The 18946-nt window shown below is 49.2% G+C and overlaps 6 protein-coding genes across 6 annotated transcripts; 2 read left to right on the top strand and 4 right to left on the bottom strand.

Moving 5' to 3' along the window:
- Window positions 1-228: 228 nt before the first annotated feature.
- On the bottom strand, window positions 229-1005 carry BX661DRAFT_131501 (Brix domain-containing protein; the record flags this gene model as incomplete). The annotated part of the gene is made up of 1 exon (XM_051532567.1): window positions 229-1005. A coding segment is annotated over one exon (777 nt), but the record flags the coding sequence as incomplete, so codon positions are not given.
- Window positions 1006-1475: 470 nt separating this feature from the next.
- On the bottom strand, window positions 1476-5587 carry BX661DRAFT_190812 (CRM1 C terminal-domain-containing protein). The gene is made up of 4 exons (XM_051537658.1): window positions 5317-5587; window positions 5039-5122; window positions 4774-4875; window positions 1476-4627 (listed from the first exon to the last, which is right to left on the bottom strand). The coding sequence occupies exons 1-4, from the start codon at window positions 5320-5322 to the stop codon at window positions 1598-1600; spliced, it is 3222 nt and encodes a 1073-aa protein (XP_051388479.1). The 5' UTR covers window positions 5323-5587; the 3' UTR covers window positions 1476-1597.
- An 818-nt stretch (window positions 5588-6405) lies between these two features.
- On the top strand, window positions 6406-7854 carry BX661DRAFT_190810 (60S ribosomal protein L12). Its single transcript, XM_051537657.1, has 2 exons — window positions 6406-6457; window positions 7292-7854. The coding sequence occupies exons 1-2, from the start codon at window positions 6421-6423 to the stop codon at window positions 7756-7758; spliced, it is 504 nt and encodes a 167-aa protein (XP_051388478.1). The 5' UTR covers window positions 6406-6420; the 3' UTR covers window positions 7759-7854.
- Window positions 7820-10002, bottom strand: BX661DRAFT_190807 (thioredoxin-like domain-containing protein). The gene has a single exon (XM_051537656.1). It carries the CDS (start codon window positions 9747-9749, stop codon window positions 8061-8063), a length of 1689 nt encoding a protein of 562 aa, XP_051388477.1. The 5' UTR covers window positions 9750-10002; the 3' UTR covers window positions 7820-8060.
- Window positions 10003-10218: 216 nt separating this feature from the next.
- On the bottom strand, window positions 10219-11747 carry BX661DRAFT_190806 (DHS-like NAD/FAD-binding domain-containing protein). Its single transcript, XM_051537655.1, has 3 exons — window positions 11620-11747; window positions 11170-11587; window positions 10219-11128 (listed from the first exon to the last, which is right to left on the bottom strand). Exons 1-3 carry the CDS (start codon window positions 11704-11706, stop codon window positions 10590-10592), a joined length of 1044 nt encoding a protein of 347 aa, XP_051388476.1. The 5' UTR covers window positions 11707-11747; the 3' UTR covers window positions 10219-10589.
- A 187-nt stretch (window positions 11748-11934) lies between these two features.
- Window positions 11935-13718, top strand: BX661DRAFT_190804 (ribosomal protein L23/L15e core domain-containing protein). The gene is made up of 5 exons (XM_051537654.1): window positions 11935-12013; window positions 12247-12356; window positions 12807-12951; window positions 12975-13055; window positions 13082-13718. Exons 2-5 carry the CDS (start codon window positions 12265-12267, stop codon window positions 13325-13327), a joined length of 564 nt encoding a protein of 187 aa, XP_051388475.1. The 5' UTR covers window positions 11935-12013; window positions 12247-12264; the 3' UTR covers window positions 13328-13718.
- Window positions 13719-18946: the final 5228 nt, after the last annotated feature.

Genomic DNA, 18946 nt, shown 5'->3' with positions numbered 1-18946 from the left:
ACCAGAGCCGCTCGGAACCTCTGTCATTTCCACTTGTTTATTAGTTTGTTTTCTTTTAATCATCTTTCAGTTTTCAAAATTTCAATTTCTCATGCTTCATCTTCACTTCAAACCGAAAAGAGCAGAATAAATCCTGAAAACCAACTTTATCAGACCGTGTTCCTTGCGTGTAGAAGTTGAAAACCGATTGGTATATTTTTAAGGAATATTTTTATAGACATCTTACTCGAACACATCCTTGAGGGGATCCACAGGCATCGGGTTGGCCTTGACTCTGGCCTCCCGCTCCTGGTTGCCGGCAACACGCGCGGCGTGCTTCGCAGCCTGCTGGTTCCGGACACTGGCGCGCATAACATTGGGCGAAATGTACTTGGGGTTCTCGTACAGAGTAGGGCCGCCAAAGCTTCCCTCAAAGATCCGAATAGTGTTGAGCACAAAGCGCGGCCCGATCTCAATCAGCGTAGGCTTATCATCCTTGGCCATGTCACCGCCGGTCTGCGCGTCCTTCTCGACAATTTGGTAGTTGCGGAACCAAATGCGGCCATCGACTATGCTGAAGGTAAAAACATGGTCGAAGAATGGCTTGCTCTTGCGCGCGCCCTTGGGCACAGCAAAAGTCTGCGTCAGCACTTCCTTGAGCAGCTGCATATGCGGCTCGGTATCGAAGTTGGAGTCAAACGACAGGATCGGCCGCGAACCCTTGAGGCAGTTACCGGTCATCTTCAGCTCATCCATCGTGTGGATGTTCTGCACGTGGAACTTGACGCTGGGTCCCGAGGGCGCGCGCGCAATCCACAGGTACAGATCAGTGTGCTTCCTGGCCTCAAAGTAGAATACATTGTTACAGCCCTGGATCTCTGCCAGCTCGTTCAGAAGTTCCATCTCCTTCTTGGCCTCGATCTTGGCCTCCTTCTTCGAATGCGGGAGCAATGCCTCGAGGTCGTTCATCAGATGGCGATGGCGATATGTGACTCCACGGCTGGCTACCAGCAACACGCGTTGTTTGATGTTTGACTTTCTCTCCTTCTCGTCGATCAGGTCCTCAACATCCATAAACTCGGACTGTGCTGTCTTGTAGAGAGTGGCCATATTGAATTGATAAAGAGAGATAGAGCAGAAACTAGGTGTATGTGTTGAATGCAAAAAACGGTGCGCTTTCCGAAATTCAGGCGGCTGAAATTAGAAAGAAAATAAACTAGAGGAAAAATAATATATTCGTTACAATAAAAAAGAAGAGACTATGCCACTTCAGCTGTTGTTTTTCTGTACTTTTAATTTTTCTTTTACACTTTGCACCAGAAAATTTTCTCAAGCAAACAAAAAAAAAAGCAGTGTACAAATTCGAATCAGAAAGGAAAAAAAAAGTTTCATGATCGGCTGATTAAAATTAGCAGGATCACTGATCGGCACTCCTTTTTCAAATTGAATATCCATGTTTACACTTATTCTGCAGACAAACATGGCGCCTGTACAAGTGACAACAAATAAAATGTGATATTGAAATTGTAAAAAAAGAACTAATTACCAAAAAGGCAAACTCACTACAAAACAACAGAAATATACGCAAATGGCTGCAGCAGCGGAACGGATACACGGTTTACTCGTCCTCCTCCATCTCCGAGGGCTTGATCATTCCTGGAATCTGCTTCGCCAGCTCGGCCTCCTTCTGCTTCTTTTCCTCGTTGCTGCGCTCGGTCTCCTCGAGGAAGAGGTCAGCATTGTCGCCGGCAAACTCCTTGGTCTGGATGAGGAAGTCGCGCACATGACTGCGGAACTTCTCAAAGTCCTCGTTGTAGCTAAACAGGCCCTCGACAAACAGCTCGATCTGGCGCGAATTCAGGTTGGCGAACGCCGTGGCCAGCAGGTTGGCGATGGATTGGCGCACAAAGATGGTGTTGACCATGCCTGCGTTCTCCGGAAGCGAGGGGTCATACAGGGGCGCTGTGATCTGGTTGGACTCGACGAGCAGAATCATGCGCGCAAGCACCATGCACTGAAGCCTGAAGCTGCCCTTGTGGTCATTGTCGCTTAGCACAACGATGATCTCGTTGAGCAGCTCGACAAAGTACGTCTGGAAGAACGCATCCGAGATGACGCGGTCGCAAATGTTAAAGTTATTAATCATTTCGAGCGCGATTGTCAGGCCCAGGTCAGCGACATCGCGTAGCGTGTGCTTGAATCCCCACATGATCGACATGATCATGAACCGGAACTGCTGCGGGGGGAGGTTCAGCGTTGCGGTGAAACACTTTTGGTTGATAGTGCGCAGCAGCTGGTAGATGGCCAGGCGGTGCTCCGGGTACTCAGTAAAGTCCTGGTTGATCATGTTCATCGTGCTCTCAAAGAGAGAGTCGAAGACGATGGGGATCTTGTCTGTCATCAGGCTGCCAAGAGTGGCCGTAATGGTGTTCACTGTTTTCAGCACCTCTGCGTCGCGGGCCGGAGGCACATTCTGGGCGTAATCGGCAAGCACGGCCTCGAGAAGCGGCGGCACCATGTCCTTGTTCACCTGCTCGATCTCGCCATCACAGTGCTTGACGTAAGTGTCGACCAAGTGCAGCGCCTCCTTCTTGATGGTGCGCATGGCGCGCACATTAGCGTATCTTGTGGCAATCTCGCCATCGCGCGCAATGCAGCCCGAGATGATCTCCGAAACCGCCTTGTACAAGCCGAGCATGTCAATGTAGTTGTGACCTATCTGCGTAATAAAGCCCTTACCCACGGCACCGCAGGCAGAGACGTTGGTGCGCAGGATGTTTCCGAGCTGCTTGACGACATTGAGGTCTTCGAGAATGTGGATGTCCTCGCTGGCGCGGTTCACAATTGTGCTCCACTGGTCGTTCGTGGGCTTCATCAGGCCGCTGATCAGCTGCGCCTGCGTGGCTGAGTTGAGCTGTGCGCTGATCAGGTAGCCGACTGCCTCGCAGAAGCGGTTGACCTGCTGCGGTTCGAGATCAGACGTAATCGATTTGGCGTTGGCGATAATCTCCTCGACGAACGGGCAGCTCTCTCCGGGCTGCTGCGCAATAAAGTGGCGGCGACACTTTTGCGCGATGGTAACAAACGTGTCGCACGCCATGTCGCGAACACCCTCATGCAGTTCATGCATAAACTCGAACAGCTTGTTGGCGACAGTCTTGAGGAACTTCCAGTGCGCCTTCAAAAAGCGCGGGTACTGGCCGACCACATACATGATGTTGGAGGCGACGACTGCCTTGTTGTCCTTTCCACGCTTGAGCTCACACAGGCTCAGCAGATCCTTGATGATGATCACTAGCACGCGGCGCTCCTGGTCCTCGCTCATCGAGCCCGAGATCGAGCCAATGGCCCAGCACAGCTTGTTGAGGTTGCTCCACGACCACTCTGACCCGTCCATCTGGCGACCAAGCTTCTCGACCATGATGTTCTCCATGTCCTTCGGATCCAGATGTGTGAGGTAGATCAAGCACTCGCGCTGCGCCTTGTACAGAACAATCGTGTCGGTCTCCTTAATGAATTCGCGCACAATCTCGCCTTCGTCGTTCTCGACGATAAGCACCTCCTCAGGGCGAACCATGCGGCTGATCATGACGTAGCGCACGCCAGTCAGAATGCCAGAGTACATCTGGCGGCGTACTTCGACCGTCATGCCGCCAACGTTGTCGCTGGCTGGGCCGTTGCCGAGGTTGAGCAGACTCGACGGCGCGTTGAAGGGGGCGTTGCGGCTGTCTCCGTACAGGCGGCGCACCAGTTCGTTCCAGTATTCAAGGCACACCTTGAACATCTCGCGCTCATCGACCTGCGTGATGCGCAGCAGGTACTCGTGGGCCTGGATCACAACCTCGCGCGTCGCCGAGGACTCCACCAGACGCAGGTGGGATGTAAGGAAGCTCGTCAGGAACATGGCCACGTTCTGGATAAACTCCTGCTCCTCGTTCTCGTAGTCGTCCCAGACCGAGTCAATGTTGGCAAGATCGCCCAGCGTCGCGCGCAGGGCCGTAATGGTCATTGAGAACATGTTCACATACTGCTCCTTGTACTCCTCGCCGCCATCCAAACCGCCAATCTCGGTCAAACACTTGATGGTGATGTTACGAGTGACCTGCGACTGCAGGAAGCGGGTGCACAAGTTGTTGATCAGGTTCGTCTCGAAAATGTATCCGAACGGAATCCAGCTGAGGAAGCGCAGCAGCGTCTCCAATGTGGCCAGGATCAGGCTCGGTTGCTGGGCCTTCTGGAGGATCTCCGTGCACAGCTCGTAGATCGAGCTAAATTCGCCGCACATCTGCGTCTTAAGGTTCTTAGTCTTTGCCTGTGTCATCTGCTCTGCCGAAAAGTCGAACACCTCCTCGCTGAGCAGTTTGAGGATCGCCATGTTGTTCTCGCACAGCGCCAGGTTTGTCCTGCTGGTCTGGACAATCTCGGGGATAAAAGTCGGCCAGTTGTGCGGCCACTCCTGCTTGAGGATCTGCACCAAAATGAGGTTGAGCTTGGTCAGGTACACTTTGTTCTGACGGAGCGACTCCTCAGTCGAGGCGGTGTGCAGAATAATCTCAACGATAAAGTTTTTAATGCCCGTGCGCTGCTCGGCGGGCAGAATCTTCCACTTTGTCTGAATGAGCTGCCCGAGAATCTGCAGTGCAATGAACTACAGGGTTTGAAAGGATACGGAGATTGTGGCTGCAATAATTTAGCAAAAAAAGATGGTTTGATAATTGCAGAGCGCAGAGCAAATCGCGTGTGTTTTTGTCATGTTTTTTATATGTTTTGTGTCGAGCGCTATGATTAATGTACCTTTGACTGGGATAAGGTCGAGTTGGTCAGAATGCTATCCGCCCGGGTCCATGAGAGCTCGTTTTCCTGGAACTCGTTCAGGATCTGCTGGGCCATCTTTTGCTACAAGTTGTGTAAACAAAAATCAATGGGTAGTTGTGACCGTAGTTGCGATGATATTGATTAGTGCGTGTGATAATGGTGAGGAGAACTTTTACTTGAAAATAAGTGCGTTTCAGGCATAAGGCACCAAAAGCGGGCATGCCTATATCGTTGATAAACTTACGTCGTTGCCTTTGCCGTTGAACATCGCGTCAACTACGCGGTCGAGCAGCGCGATGTCGAACTCGCGGTTGAAATCGAGTAGTGCCTATACTGGGAGAAAAGTGCATATGCAATACACCAAAAAATCAAGAAAAGTGGTTGCTACCGTCGCTTTAAGTTATTCAAGGTTGCAGAGGTGATTTTGTGGCAATGATGGTGATGGCAATAAGCGCAATAATGAGCGCAACACGGCTAGTCGAGCAGCGGCGCTGCCATCAGCTAACTTGGGTTCTTGCGTACCTCCATGATCCAAACAAAACTATGCTTTGCGCCAGGTTAGCAGGCTTGAAGAGCAAATAAATGCAAACAGAAAGAGAGAAAAACACGGTGCGGCGCTTGGTCTCCTTTCAAGTAGAAAAGTGGGGGAGTAAAGTGAGCTGAAATTCTCTTTTTGAACGTGCCAAATGGGAAGGAACGCAAAAATAAAAGTAGGAATTGAAAATTGTTCCCAACAGAATTGAAAGGGTGGAAGAAATTCGACAATAATAAAACAAGAAATTTTAAAAATAAGGCGAACAAAAAAGAAAAGAGGAAAAGGGTAAAATCTCGCGGAAAAAATGCGATTTTATAAACACAAGTCGCGGGCTTATTTTCATCTCTTGTCTGTGGAAAAAACCCGAACATTTTGAATTTTGTAAAGCCCTTTCCTTGTCTCAGACCAGCACAAAACGGGCGCGTTAGTTTCCTTTTATGTAGAATTTGGATCTTTGCTTTTTTCTTTCTGCGCAAGCTGAAGGGGATAAAAACAACAACATTGGCAGCAACAGCAGGGGCTGGAGCAAAAACAAGTAGACATGCTTAGTTTTTTCTTGGACAAGCCAATTTGGCATGTCATGGTAGATGAAAGCAGGCCGGTATGTGCGCAAGCATCGTGAAAGTCTGCCCTGCCAGTCAGCAGAACCAAAGCATCGATTTTCCAAAGTGCCCAGGTTTGTTTGCTTTGCATGCCCAAACTCAGCTGCTCTTGCAATGAAGCACAGCTTTGGGCAGACTCAGACTAGAATATTTTTGCGTGCGTTTTCCGAAAACGAAAACGAGACGACTTTTTAATGGGGGCGAAGAAAGCGGAGGAGGGCCGTGAACTTCTGAATTCGGTTGAGCCACAGTTGCTGATCTAATCCAATTACACGTTGTGATTAGATTTTGATGGCGAGTTTTTTCTTCTTTGCGCGTCAATTTGTTCAAACAGACGACACATAACGCAAATAGCAGCGAAGTTGAATTTACTGGTGGGCTATAGAGAAGGCAGCCTAGCGAGAGGGAAAATGGGCGAAGCTGCCAGCCTTGGTTGAGTTACACTCCTTTTTATCGCTACAGATCTTGTCCGAATCTATAATATAAAAAATGCCGCCCAAGTTCGATCCGTCTGTTGTCCAGATCAGTAAGTGAATTGCATCCAACGCAGAATCGCCGCATCCATCGCAGGGACACGCTTTTAGAACCGAAAACGGAAGTTGCAAAATTCAACAAAGTATGGAATTTCGAAATGTGGAATTTCGAAATTGGAATTGGGATTTCGAAATTATACAACTGAGCCAAATTCCATAATTGAGCGACAGCCCGCACAAAGTTGGCCCAGAAGGATTGGGGTTTGCCTTACTAAGCCCGCGTGAGGCGGACGCAACAGTGAGCGTGGGTGTGTTGTTGGCGAGCTGCGCAGACAGGGCAGCACTAGATTCGAAACCAAATCTTGTTAGTATAACAGGCCATTGTGTTTTGCAATTGAGTCTGCTGTCCTTGTGCACACAACGACACTCAGCGCGAGGGCTGGAATGGAGCGGAGAGGGGTTGTGTCTTGCAACAATGACTTTGGGCGATTCATAACCATTGGGTTTATGCCTGGAATTTGCTTTGCATTGTCTCAATCCCCTTTTTGTTTTATATTTCCACTCATTGTGGGAAACTGGTCTTACTTTTGGCTTGTAGAGGCTGCTTTCAGCAGAGTACAGCCTAACATTGCTTTTCTATGACCTATGTGCGTCCGAAGCCGGCGGCGAATTGTGTCGTGTTGAAACAATTTTATACACGCATGAGCAACCCACCCCCTATCCATTTTGGCATCTGAAAGCGACCAGTCCTGCGATTTATGCAACTGTCGCACTTATCAAACAACCTTGTTACAGGCAGTGTGAGGCTGTAGTTAATCACACTGCACTTGCTCGGAGCAATCAGTACTAACAACAACGCATTCTCTATCACAACTTTTTTATTGTAGTCACCCTCCGCGCTACCGGTGGTGAGGTCGGTGCCTCGTCCGCTCTTGCTCCCAAGATCGGTCCTCTTGGTCTCTCCCCCAAGAAGGTTGGTGAGGATATTGCCAAGGCCACCAAGGACTGGAAGGGTCTGCGCGTCACCGTTCAGCTGGTTGTCCAGAACCGTCAGGCTACCGTCTCGGTTGTCCCCTCGGCCTCTTCCCTTGTTATCCGCGCCCTCAAGGAGCCCGTGCGTGACCGCAAGAAGGAGAAGAACATTGTCCACAACGGCAACATCTCCATCGATGATGTTATCAGCATTGCCAAGATCATGCGTGAGGCTGACAAGTCCCTGGCCCGTGACCTCAAGGGTACCGCTAAGGAGATCCTCGGCACCTGCTTCTCGGTTGGCTGCACCGTCGATGGTGAGAGCCCCGTTGACATCCAGTCCAAGATTGACGAGGGTGAGGTCGAGATCCCCGAGAACTAAGTTTAATGTTTTTTCTCTTTTACGAACAAATAACATTTTTCTTTTTATTTAAGCACATCTTATTGACATTAAACAATTGGTTTTCTATATTACAAATGAGCAGTGGTGGTGATACATACATATTAAACATGTATATCCGATTCAAGTACCTTTTAAATTTGAGCTTTGGCAAAAAATATCTTTGAATTGATGATATTGAAGAATAATGAAACAAGAGAAATTGAGAGAAAAATATTTGAAAACCAAGTAACATTATAAGAACAGACTTGCAAGGGAGAGCAGCTCCAATGGATTTTGTTTGCTTAGAGCTCGTCATGATCAATCTCGGCAACAGGTGCGCTGACGACCTTCTCGGCCTCGGCCTCAGCGTGGACGTCAAATTCAGCATCAATGCCGGCCTCGGCCTCGACCTCGCCCTCGATGTCGATCTCCTCGTGGGCCTCAGTATCAGCCTTCTTGGTATCGGCCTTCTTAACGACTTCCTCCTCCTCCTCGATATCGTCCTCCTCCTCATCGATATCCTCGTCATCCTTATCCTTGAGGTCATCCTTGTTGTAGGTGATCTTCTCGGCAGTGTTCTCCTCAACAAATTCAATCAGGGATTCGATAGAGCGGTTACCGTGGTACTCGACAATAGCGTTGTCCTCGCCACGGATCAGGACAATAGTCGGGAAGCCCTGGATCTGGAGAGCAGGGTCCCCCGAAGGAATGTCGTTGGCAGTGGCATCCATCTTGGCAATGACCAGGTTCTTGTTGTCCTTGAGCACGCTGCCGAGCCTGTCGTATATGGGAACCAGGTTCTTGCAGTGGCCGCACCAGGGGGCGTAGAACTCGAGCAGAACGTCCTTCGTCTTGTCGAAGACGACCTCGTTGAACTGCTTGGTAACCAGGACAAATACATTGTCGTTGTTAGTCTCAGGGATGGGCTCCGACTTGTAGCTGGGCTCGATCTTGCCATCGGCAAAGTCCTTGACAAAGTCGTGGATCTCCTGCTCGGTGATTTCCTTGTCCTGGGGGAAGGGGAACTTGGCCAGGCTGGTCTGGTTCTGGATGGCGAACGCGGGCCAGTCGTGCTTGAGGTTGAGGTGGTCGGCCTGGGAAGAGTACTTGGTGGCATCAATGAGCACAAAGCTGATGACACCCTTGTACTGCTTGGCAACAGGGTAGATCTGCTCCTCCAGGGCCTTGCGCGTCTCCTCGCTGTTGAAGAAGGCAAAGCCAAAGGGAAGACCGGTCTGAGCGTACTGCGCGTAGTTCTCGCCAGAGATCTCGCCGAAGAGGGGCACCGAGCTGGCCTTGATGAAGTCACGGAGCTCCTTGGCGTTAATGGCGCCGTCATAGACGTCCTTGCCGTCGTCAAAGGTCTTGTAGACAACGACACCAGCCTCGGCGATGCCCTGCTCGGCAGCAAGCTCCTTGTCGGTGATCACGCCAAATACATAGTCGTCGCGTAGCTCCTTGGCCAGGGACTCGAGCTCGGCGTACTCGGCCGACTCGGTATCCTCGACGAAACCAACAACGACCACGCGGTCGGAAGCCGTGAATTTGGCAAAGTTGTCGGAGGTCAGAGTCGAGAGAGGGGGAAGGAGCTGCTTACGCATGTAGCTGATGATGCCAGCCTCCTTGCGGGTGCCGTTATAGGTGGCAAAGTCACCCTTCTTAGAGATCTTGAGCGTGGGGAAGCCAGGGATCTCCATCTCCTCGCACAGAGCCTGCGCCTCGGTACAATCGAGCTTGGCCAGGGCAATGTTATCTTCCTTGAGCGCGGTGGCAGCCTTCTCGTACTCGGGCGCCAAGTTCTTACAGTGGCCGCACCAGGGCGCGTAAAACTCGATCAGGGCGAGGTCCTGGGCTTCAGTCCACTCCTTAAAGTTCTCGGTGTTGAGAACCTTGACATCAGAGTCGCTCGACTCGGCCGCCCCGTAGGCGAAGCTGGTAACTGCGAGCGCAGCAACCGTTGAAAGCATAATGCGCACAGCGCTGACCTTCATGTTGCAAGTTGTGTATGTGTTTGAAGGGGAGGCTTAAAGCGGGGTGGATGAAAGAGAGAGCAAAGTATGAAACGAAACTAAGCGAATTGCAATGTTTGTTTCTAATGAAAAATGCGTTGAAACAGATGAGAACAGAGCCTGTTGTGCTTTTTTACTCTTTAGCGACGAGCGAGTTAAGTTTTACTTTTACAAGACAAAAAAACAGTTGATATACAAGTGGAAATAAAAGAATGAAATACGCTTAACGGTTGAGGGTGTGCAGCAACAGGCTTGCATTCTCGAGTGCTCTTTTTATACGAAGTTTACGGCTTGCAACCGTCTACCGCCAAACTGTGCCGTTGGCATGCCTCCATGCATCTACACATCCAAAACAATTAATAAATAGCTCTGCTTCTTTGGAGGGGGGCTCTTTTTGGGGCCAATATTTTATCGCCTTGTAGTTTGTCACATTGGGCAGCCTCTTCGTCCAGGAATGCCTGCCACGTCAATGCGGGGATGAGAGAAGGCGGGGGAGACAGCAGCCAATCATAAGCAGCCAAGGGACTCAATAAATCTGCTGATCAGCCGCCCAGGGCTACCCTTTGTTTTTATAAAGGGTTTAACAAAGCGAACGCGTGGTCTCGCATGTGCCCTTTGGCGCTTTGACGACTTAATCCCCTTTTAAGTTCATTTTATCGACACGAATATAATAGGCGTGCTGCACTTAGTCCAGAACAGCTCGTGTTTACTGACCACCAGCAAACCAATTGCCTCTTCAGCTGGACAAGACAAAGCGGACGTTGAAACTCGGCAAATGATGACATATATTGGTAGCAATTAAAAAATTGAAGATAAATACGGCTAGTCGCCTCTGGCAAATGTCTGGGCAACCAGCAGCGGGAAGACCAGCGACACGTCGGCATACACCTTGACAGACTCGGCATCAACCTTGATCTTGCCCCATGAGACAGCCTCGTCTGGCCGTGCGCCCGCGTCACTGCCATCAAACTCCTGGGCTGTGTTGATGTAAACGGCAAAATCGGCACCGTTGCGCATGAGATTGGCATTGCAGATATGATGCTTGATTAGACCACCTCCCAGGATAATCATGCCAGTCTTCTTGGCAAACACGGCCTCACTGTTGACGGCGCGGATGTCCTGAACTACGTCGATGATCAGGCCAGGGTTGCGGAAAGAGTGGAAGTAAAGCATATCGCCCAGCGAGCCGTCGGTAATCGCCGGACAGTATGCCGGGATGTTGTTCTTGTATGCCCAGTAGTAGATGGATTCTGGGTTGTTGATCTCCTTGCCCAGGCGGCGGATGACCTTGGATGGCGTCCACACGATGCCCTGCTCCCTTTGCTCCACCAGCATCTGATCGAGAATGGGCATTACCCAATCTCGAATTTGCAGTAGTTGTCGTTGGGCACAATAAGGTTACCTGTACGGTTCAGACCTTTACTGCGCAGATCGCGACCCTTAAGGTCGAAGTCGCCCAAGTATGTCGGTGCCAGGCACTTGATAAAGTCCTCCTCGATACCGCCAGCTGTCGAGACCAGAACGTCAACAAAACTGTGCTTAACCAGGTACTTTATCGTTTCGCGAATTCCGCTTGACACTAGGTTCGACGTATACCCAAGGAATATCTTGCACTTGACAGTGCTGCGGTACGCAAGATCGCTTTCGTCGGTCTCGCTAGCTCCCTCAGCAAGGGGCTCGTCAGAGAGCCTCCAGGCGCGCATGTGGTTAATAATTTCTATGGCACGTCCGAAGTTGGTCGCCTGAAAACCGGTTGTCAAGTATGAACCGAGCAGGGCATTGTAGTCGATGCCGTTGTCAAAGTCGTAGCCCTTGATCAACTTTGTGTCTTGGGCAGCTGCGCCGACTCGACCAGAACCGCCGACGTGGCGATAGTGGGCGCTGCACTGGCTGCTGCTGTCTGCATGTGTTGTTGAGAATTTGAATTTTGTACGGACATGGTTCAGAATGTTAATTAATGAGGAATGCAAGCGCAAAAAAGACGGAAAAGTAGGGTAGGTAGAAAAATTAAACCACCAAAGTTGTCTGAAAAATAGGCATAAAATAGGCCCAATCAACAGATTAAACCAGATTAGATACAATCTCAAATTGAATTTTTTTTGCACTCTTTAAATTTTTTTTGGCACATCAAGCTTGTACTTTTGGCGTGTTTGTCAAACGAATTCAAGCCGCACAGTGATTATTGCTGGGCTGCCGAATCCTTCTTTCCAATTCTCGCACCAGAAATTTCATTTCTTATTTTTCAGGTGAGTATCGCTAGATTCGACTTTTTTGGTCGTATCCATCAGCAGAGGCGCATCCATCGCAGGATGCTTGTCTAGATGGTGTTGACGGATATTTCCACCCACTTGCAATAGGAAGAGGTGCGAATGCGCATAAATATTTAAATTCGGACACGATGAATTTCAGCCACTAAATTCGAATGGACCCATGCCCAAATTTTAAAAATTATTTTTACCATGGTATTCACAAACTGTAGGACGCGTAAATATAAACAATGGGTGCCTACAAGTATCTCGAGGAGCTGACCAAGAAGAAGCAGTCCGACGTCATGCGTTTCCTGCTGCGCGTGCGCTGCTGGGAGTACAGGTAAGAATTACAATTGCTTGCTTGTTTGCGGGAAAGGGAGTTCCCAAAGTTACCGGCGCCATTGATTAGGCAACTTGGGCTTGCCGCAGCTAGTGATAATTCTTTCAAGGCACCTCGATCTGTATGAGATCGGCTGTGGAGAGAGAGTTTGTCGCTGGCGGTGGCAAAATTTGCGAGCACAGTGCCAGGTAGGGCGAATGCACGGGAATTGGTAGCTTTTGCGCTGCTTTTTTTGGCACTTGCCTCTACCCTGGCCAGCTGCATTACCAACTAGCCACACTGGCGCGGTTGAGGCGCTTATACTGGCCCTTGTTCCGATGATTACACATACCTTTGGCTGCGACGACTTTGTTAACACCTTTATGCTTTTTTACAACTCTGCAAATATATGTATGTCTGTGTGTGATGTTTCGTGCGGTTGTTTTTATTGTGTGCATTCGTCGACAATAGACAGCTGAACGCCATCCACCGCGTTTCGCGTCCGTCCCGCCCCGACAAGGCTCGTCGTCTTGGTTACAAGGCCAAGCAGGGCTACGTCATTTACCGCGTCCGCGTCCGCCGTGGTAACCGCAAGAGACCCAACCCCAAGGGCCAGGTCTACGGTAAGCCCGTCACCAGGGTATCAACGAGCTTAAGCTGCAGAAGTCCAAGCGCGCCGTCGCTGAGCAGCGTGTTGGTAAGCGTTGCGCTAACCTGCGTGTCCTGAACTCGTACTGGGTAACCAGGACGCTACCTTCAAGTTCTTCGAGGTTATCCTCGTCGACCCCTCCCACAAGACCATCCGTCGCGACCCTCGCATCCAGTGGATCGCCAAGGCCGTCCACAAGCGCCGTGAGGCCCGTGGTCTTACCTCCGCCGGTCGCAAGAACCGTGGTGTTGGCAAGGGTCACCGCTTCAACAACACCAGCGGTGGTGGTCGCCACAAGACCTGGAAGCGCAACAACACTCTGTCCCTCCGCCGTTACCGCTAAGCGGGCGACTCAGAGTTGGTGCTTATTTTGCTACTGGCAACGCGATTTTTGGCTGCTCCTTTTTTTTATGTTTGGTCTATTCTGCTACCTTGGCTTGGTGGTCCCAATAAAATTAAATTGCTTTTATCCAACCAAATATTTATTCAAACCGACCGCGAGTGACTTGGTTTATTTGAGAAATACTAAGAGATTTTATCCAGCCAGAACCGTTTTCTGTCGAGGGAAGGCGAGATAGATCCAGTTTTGATCGATTAGCTGACATTCGCTGCTGAATTTTAAGCAAAACAAAAAAGCCAGATAGCTTGCTCGCCGTGTGATTAATTTTTATTTTTATTTTTGGGCATTGGCTTGAGAACACGCTAAAGTAAATAAACGCGACGCATTTCTTTTTCCTTTTCTTTTCTCTTCTCTTCCTCGACACTTTAGTTTATTCCTTTCGTATTTATTTATTCAAAGCAGCCTTGGTTTTTTTTACTCGTTTACGCTTGGCCCCTCTCATTCACTCAATAATTCATTCAAGCAAGCACACAACCTTAAAAAAGTAAACAAAGCATGTCTGGACAAGGTTGGGACGCTGGACAAATTTACACTCGCAACGTGCACAGCGGCGAAGAAATCAAGACGACCGCCCGCAGTTGCAACAGGCCCTGTTTGACTTTATCCAGAACTTCCGCGACGACAATGTGTTCATCTACCGCGACCAGCTGCGGCAGAACCTAGCGGTCAACGAGTACATGCTGAACATCAGCCTGCAGGACCTGGCTAGCTACGACGAGACGCTGTCGCAGCAGCTGGTCAACCACCCAGCAGACATCCTGCCTCTTTTTGAGCTAGCAGCGCGCAACAGCGCGCGCAAGATCGTTGCGCCAGGGTCGATGGGTCTCCAGGACGTGCCGGAGATCCAGGTGATGATTCGGTCAAACACCAATATCGTGAACATCCGCGACCTGGGCTCAAGCCAAATATCCAAGCTGGTGTGCGTCTCGGGAATTGTCATCGGAGCTTCGTCGTTGACATCCAAGGCGACAACCGTTCTGCTGCAGTGCCGCAACTGCCGGCACACCAAGGTTGTGCCTGTGGGTGGTGGGTTCTCAGGCGTGCAGATCCCCCGCGTGTGCGATCGCGAGCAGGTAGCCAACAGCGAGAGATGTCCGCTGGATCCCTTTGAGATTATCACGGACAAGTGCCGGTTTATCGACCAGCAGACACTCAAGGTCCAGGAGGCCCCGGACCTTATCCCCGTGGGCGAGCTGCCTCGGCACACAGTGATGAGCGCCGACCGCAATTTGGCAAACAAAGTGTTCCCAGGCTCGCGCGTCACAATCACAGGCATCTTCACAGTGTACCAGAGCAAGAACATGAAGGGTACTAATGCGGTGGCCATCCGGCAGCCGTACCTACGCGTCGTAGGCATTGAAATCAACAAGAGCGGAAACAGCTTTACCAAGCGTGTGTTCACGGCTGAGGAGGAACACGAATTTGCCGCGTTGGCGCGGTCAGGTAGTATTTACCAAAAGTTTTCCAACAGCATTGCGCCGTCGATCTATGGCAACGAGGACATTAAGCGGGCGGTTTCATGCCTTCTGTTCGGCGGGTCCAAGAAAGCACTTCCCGACGGCATGCGCCTGCGTGGTGACATTAATGTGCTGCTTCTGGGTGACCCTGGAACTGCCAAGAGTCAGCTGCTTAAGTTTGTCGAGAAGGTATCGCCGATCTCGATCTACACGTCCGGCAAGGGCAGCAGTGCGGCCGGTCTGACGGCATCGGTAATCAAGGACCCGGCGACACGCGAGTTCTACTTAGAGGGCGGTGCAATGGTACTTGCAGACGGCGGCGTCGTGTGCATCGATGAGTTCGACAAGATGCGTGATGAGGACCGCGTGGCTATTCACGAGGCCATGGAGCAGCAGACGATCTCCATTGCCAAGGCCGGCATCACTACAATTCTCAATGCACGATCCTCGGTGCTGGCCGCCGCTAACCCGCTGTTCGGCCGCTACGACGACACCAAGGCAGCCGGTGAGAACATTGACTTCCAGACGACCATTCTGTCACGCTTCGACATGATCTTCATCGTTAAGGACGAGCACAACGAGCTGCGCGACCAGACCATTGCCCGCCACGTCATGCAAGTGCACGCCACGCGCGCTGCCGCTGAAGTTGAGGGTGGCGAGCTCAGCCTCGAGACCATGCGCCGCTACGTCACCTTTTGCAAGGACCGCTGCGCGCCCCGCCTATCGGCCGACGCCGCTGAGAAGCTCAGCAGCTTCTTTGTTGCTATGCGCGCGCAGCTTTGGAACATGGAGCGTGACTCTGCCGAGCGCTCGGTAATCCCCATTACCGTGCGCCAGCTTGAGGCTGTCGTGCGCATCACTGAGTCCCTGGCCAAAATGGAACTGGCACCAGTGGCATCGGCGGAGCATGTCGACGAGGCCATTCGTTTGTTCCGCATGTCTACCATGGACGCTGTGCAAAGCGGTCAGAATGACGGGTCTACGCGCTCTGACTTGAGCGCTGAGATGCGGCGTGTTGAGCAAGAGATCCGTCGCCGCTTGCCTATTGGATCACAGGTCTCGGTGCGCGCCATCAAGAACGACTTTGCTGCACAGGGTTTCTCGCCCCATGCTGTTGACCGCGCCTTGTATCTGCTTGTGCGTCAAGAGACTTTGCAGTTTAAGAGCCAGCGCATGGTCATTCAACGCATGGGCGCATAGTTATATATAGTAATATGTGTTCTTTCTTTTTTTTATTAATTTTATATTCATATCTGCCTTTACCTTTGCAAGTGCTGAGAATGAATATGTGCAATGCATTGATATTTGCAAAATATGTAGAAGGTTAATTGAAAAGTGCGTTAAAGAGCAAGCCAATATGTACTGATATAATATCCGTTGAGCAGGCTCGAGACTGCAAATTATGTTGTAGTATTGGAAAATAAAATAAAAAAGGGGTGACAAGCTATGAAGTGTTGGATATATACATTAAATACTAAATATGTGAGGCTATTGGATACATGCCCTGTAATTCATAAAGCCAGACGAGATAAATTGTGTGTTAAGGCCCTATTAGAATACCCCGTGGCTGCAACCAACCACAACAAAAATGGCATTTAGTTTTGTTGTTCAACAGCACCCATCCACTCCCAAACATCCAATCCATATGTAAATGTGTAACCAATCAGAACATTGTTTCGATTGTTTCGCTGCTTGTGATGAGCTTCTTTAGAACTAGATCTGGTTCTGTGAAATCAAAATAGTTGGATAAATTTAAGGTGCTGAATCATCGGGTGTGTTCTATCAAATTATTATGTGAGTCGAAAAGTACGTTTTTTCATAAATGTGGAAATATATATTATTCTGATTGTAGGCGCTGAGTGTATTAGATTTCAAAATATATGCATGTAAGAATTAACATGCAATGCACTCTTATTATGCATATAGGCGCCTTTCAACTATTAGACTTTTTCTGGGTCAGTCTTGGCAAAAACACCAAAAACAATTCAGATTGAAGAACATTCAAAATCACGTTATAAAATGAAATATATATAAATTGAGCTTTCCACATTCCCATTGCGCCCTGCGTGTGCTCACAGTGGCAATGACCATGTCTTCAAAACATGATGGTCCCGGATCAAGCACAAAAACAAAAATGTTTCGAATTCGTCCACCTTATCGAATGGCTTTCTGTAGCTTTTTTGTTTCATGCTTTTTGATGCATTAAAGACGATCCCCTGTGCGAGCTGCAAAATATTGGCCCGTAGCAACTGCTTCCAACTCTGCACCTTGCACTCCCTTTGTTTATCTCCATGTTGCAAAAAGAGGGACCCAATTTGATATGCATAAATATTTTGCCATTGTTCTATTTTCAACCACGCACTCTCTTTGTTTACCCCTTTCTTACTCATTTTTTGTCGGCCATTGACATTGCTGGCACATAGTAAGGGAAAATAACTGCCCATTCGCCCCCCTGGTTTTTACAGGAAGTTGTCAACCATTGTTTGATGAAATATGGATATCAACGCCCTCTATTTGTGAAGATCACGGAGGCAGAAATGGTTGCAGTTTGCTCGATGTTTCGGATGAAATATTTTTTATCCATTGTTTGTTTTGACTTTTTTATGTGCATGTAACTTGATGTGCAAATAAACCTTTTAGCTGCCATGATTGATGCAGAACCACCAGAAAAAAGAATAATTTATTAGCCAACACATAAAGAAATTACGATATTACCCACCCTCCTTACTCGCACTGCTACCATTGACAAAACAAAGAAAACATATTGCTGCTGCTACTTTGTTCTATTCTGGCTCAGCCTAAACGTGAGCCTGGCAATTTTTTATACAAAAAGCCACAATTATTTTTGGCTGCAAAAATTTATTCTGACTGATATCAAATTTTTCTGTATACAAATGGTCTGTCCACCAGCGACCGTGGTTTGAAAAAAGCATTGTAAAAATGACCGCTGATCAATATGTCCATACTTTGAAATATTATAACGGATATTCGGATATTGACAATCTTCAAAAATAACATGTGTATGAAGAAGGCATGCTTTCGCCAAAAAGGGGAATATACATGCAACGAGAAAGCCCTCTTGAAACTTGTACTCCGCTCCAGCCAAACCCGAAAGAGACGACCCGAAAAGCACATTATTTTTTGTGAGGAGCAAAGAGGAGCGCACTTATTTTTGCACAGCTCAGCACAGCACAAAACAAAAAAGAGCAGAAATAAATACCAGACATCTCCCACCCCACTCCTTCCACCGTCTTTCATCCTTGTTTTTTTTAACATCTCAAGCAAAGTTTTCTACAACACCACCAACACCATCACCAGCACCAGCACTACCCAAATATCTTGTCTTTTTTAGCACACCCGCCATCCTCTCACCTTTACACTTTTTCCCGAGTGTTTTTTATTTTCGCCCAAATTATTTACCACATATATTTATAACATATCTATATTGTTTTATAACATTTATTACTCCCCCACCTTTTAAGCATCTTTTTGATCTTTCCATTTTTAAAATGTCTTCTATCAGCGTTGTTTGCACTGTTATGCGCGCGATCATCGCCACACGCCGTGACCAGGATTACTCAGGCTTTGTCACACCTGCCGCTGCAACAGCTGAGGCCTTCGAAGACGTCAGCACTCATGCAGAAAAGCCAAATGCTTTGCATTGCCTACCAAGCTCCTTCCAAGGCCGAGTCTGCTTTAATTGACATGCAGGCCGCACAGTTGAGCTCCGAGAACAAGCTGCTAGACAGCCAGGCATTTTAAATTGCGGCCACTTATGCTGCGGCCAAGCCTCCCTGCGTGCATTGTCAAGGCAACCGATGCCTTCATCTGCAAGTTTTCCACCCGCCCTGAGCTGCCGCACGCCAAGGTCCAAGCCCTGCGCCGGGTTTTTGAGGCGACTGCTTCTCAGACCAAGACCAGGCGCAAGAGAGCAGGCACTTGCATTTATCTGGCTATATCTGCCATTGCCTAGGGTTGTGGGGCTCGCGACCAGATGGAAGCTCTTTGCAGACAGATGGCTTCGTCATGTGGAGAGCTAGACGTACTTATTAGCACAATTAATGCACAAAGCACTGAGATACGCACACACCGCAATGAGCTTGCA

This window comes from Kickxella alabastrina (genome assembly GCF_025024165.1).
Source record: "Kickxella alabastrina strain RSA 675 chromosome Unknown BX661scaffold_87, whole genome shotgun sequence".
In the NCBI taxonomy this organism is placed as follows: Eukaryota; Fungi; Kickxellomycota; class Kickxellomycetes; order Kickxellales; family Kickxellaceae; genus Kickxella; species Kickxella alabastrina.
This window is presented reverse-complemented; position numbering and strand designations above follow the sequence as displayed.

What these genes read in the sequence shown, in the direction of transcription:
- BX661DRAFT_190812 (XM_051537658.1), bottom strand. An exon ending in TCAACGGCAAAGGCAACGAC is followed by an intron (nt 4,876 to 5,038) that starts GTAAGTTTATCA and finishes CACAACTTGTAG; the next exon opens with CAAAAGATGGCCCAGCAGAT. An exon ending in CGACCTTATCCCAGTCAAAG is followed by an intron (nt 4,628 to 4,773) that starts GTACATTAATCA and finishes CAAACCCTGTAG; the next exon opens with TTCATTGCACTGCAGATTCT.
- BX661DRAFT_190810 (XM_051537657.1), top strand. Translation starts at nt 6,421, where the DNA reads ATGCCGCCCAAGTTCGATCCGTCTGTTGTCCAGATCA. An exon ending in TCCGTCTGTTGTCCAGATCA is followed by an intron (nt 6,458 to 7,291) that starts GTAAGTGAATTG and finishes TTTTTATTGTAG; the next exon opens with TCACCCTCCGCGCTACCGGT.
- BX661DRAFT_190807 (XM_051537656.1), bottom strand. Translation starts at nt 9,749, where the DNA reads ATGAAGGTCAGCGCTGTGCGCATTATGCTTTCAACGGTTGCTGCGCTC.
- BX661DRAFT_190806 (XM_051537655.1), bottom strand. Translation starts at nt 11,706, where the DNA reads ATGTCCGTACAAAATTCAAATTCTCAACAACACATGCAGACAGCAGCA. An exon ending in TCGCCACGTCGGCGGTTCTG is followed by an intron (nt 11,588 to 11,619) that starts GTCGAGTCGGCG and finishes CAAGACACAAAG; the next exon opens with TTGATCAAGGGCTACGACTT. An exon ending in TAAAGGTCTGAACCGTACAG is followed by an intron (nt 11,129 to 11,169) that starts GTAACCTTATTG and finishes TGCAAATTCGAG; the next exon opens with ATTGGGTAATGCCCATTCTC.
- BX661DRAFT_190804 (XM_051537654.1), top strand. Translation starts at nt 12,265, where the DNA reads ATGGGTGCCTACAAGTATCTCGAGGAGCTGACCAAGAAGAAGCAGTCC. An exon ending in GTGCGCTGCTGGGAGTACAG is followed by an intron (nt 12,357 to 12,806) that starts GTAAGAATTACA and finishes CGTCGACAATAG; the next exon opens with ACAGCTGAACGCCATCCACC. An exon ending in AGCGTTGCGCTAACCTGCGT is followed by an intron (nt 13,056 to 13,081) that starts GTCCTGAACTCG and finishes CTGGGTAACCAG; the next exon opens with GACGCTACCTTCAAGTTCTT.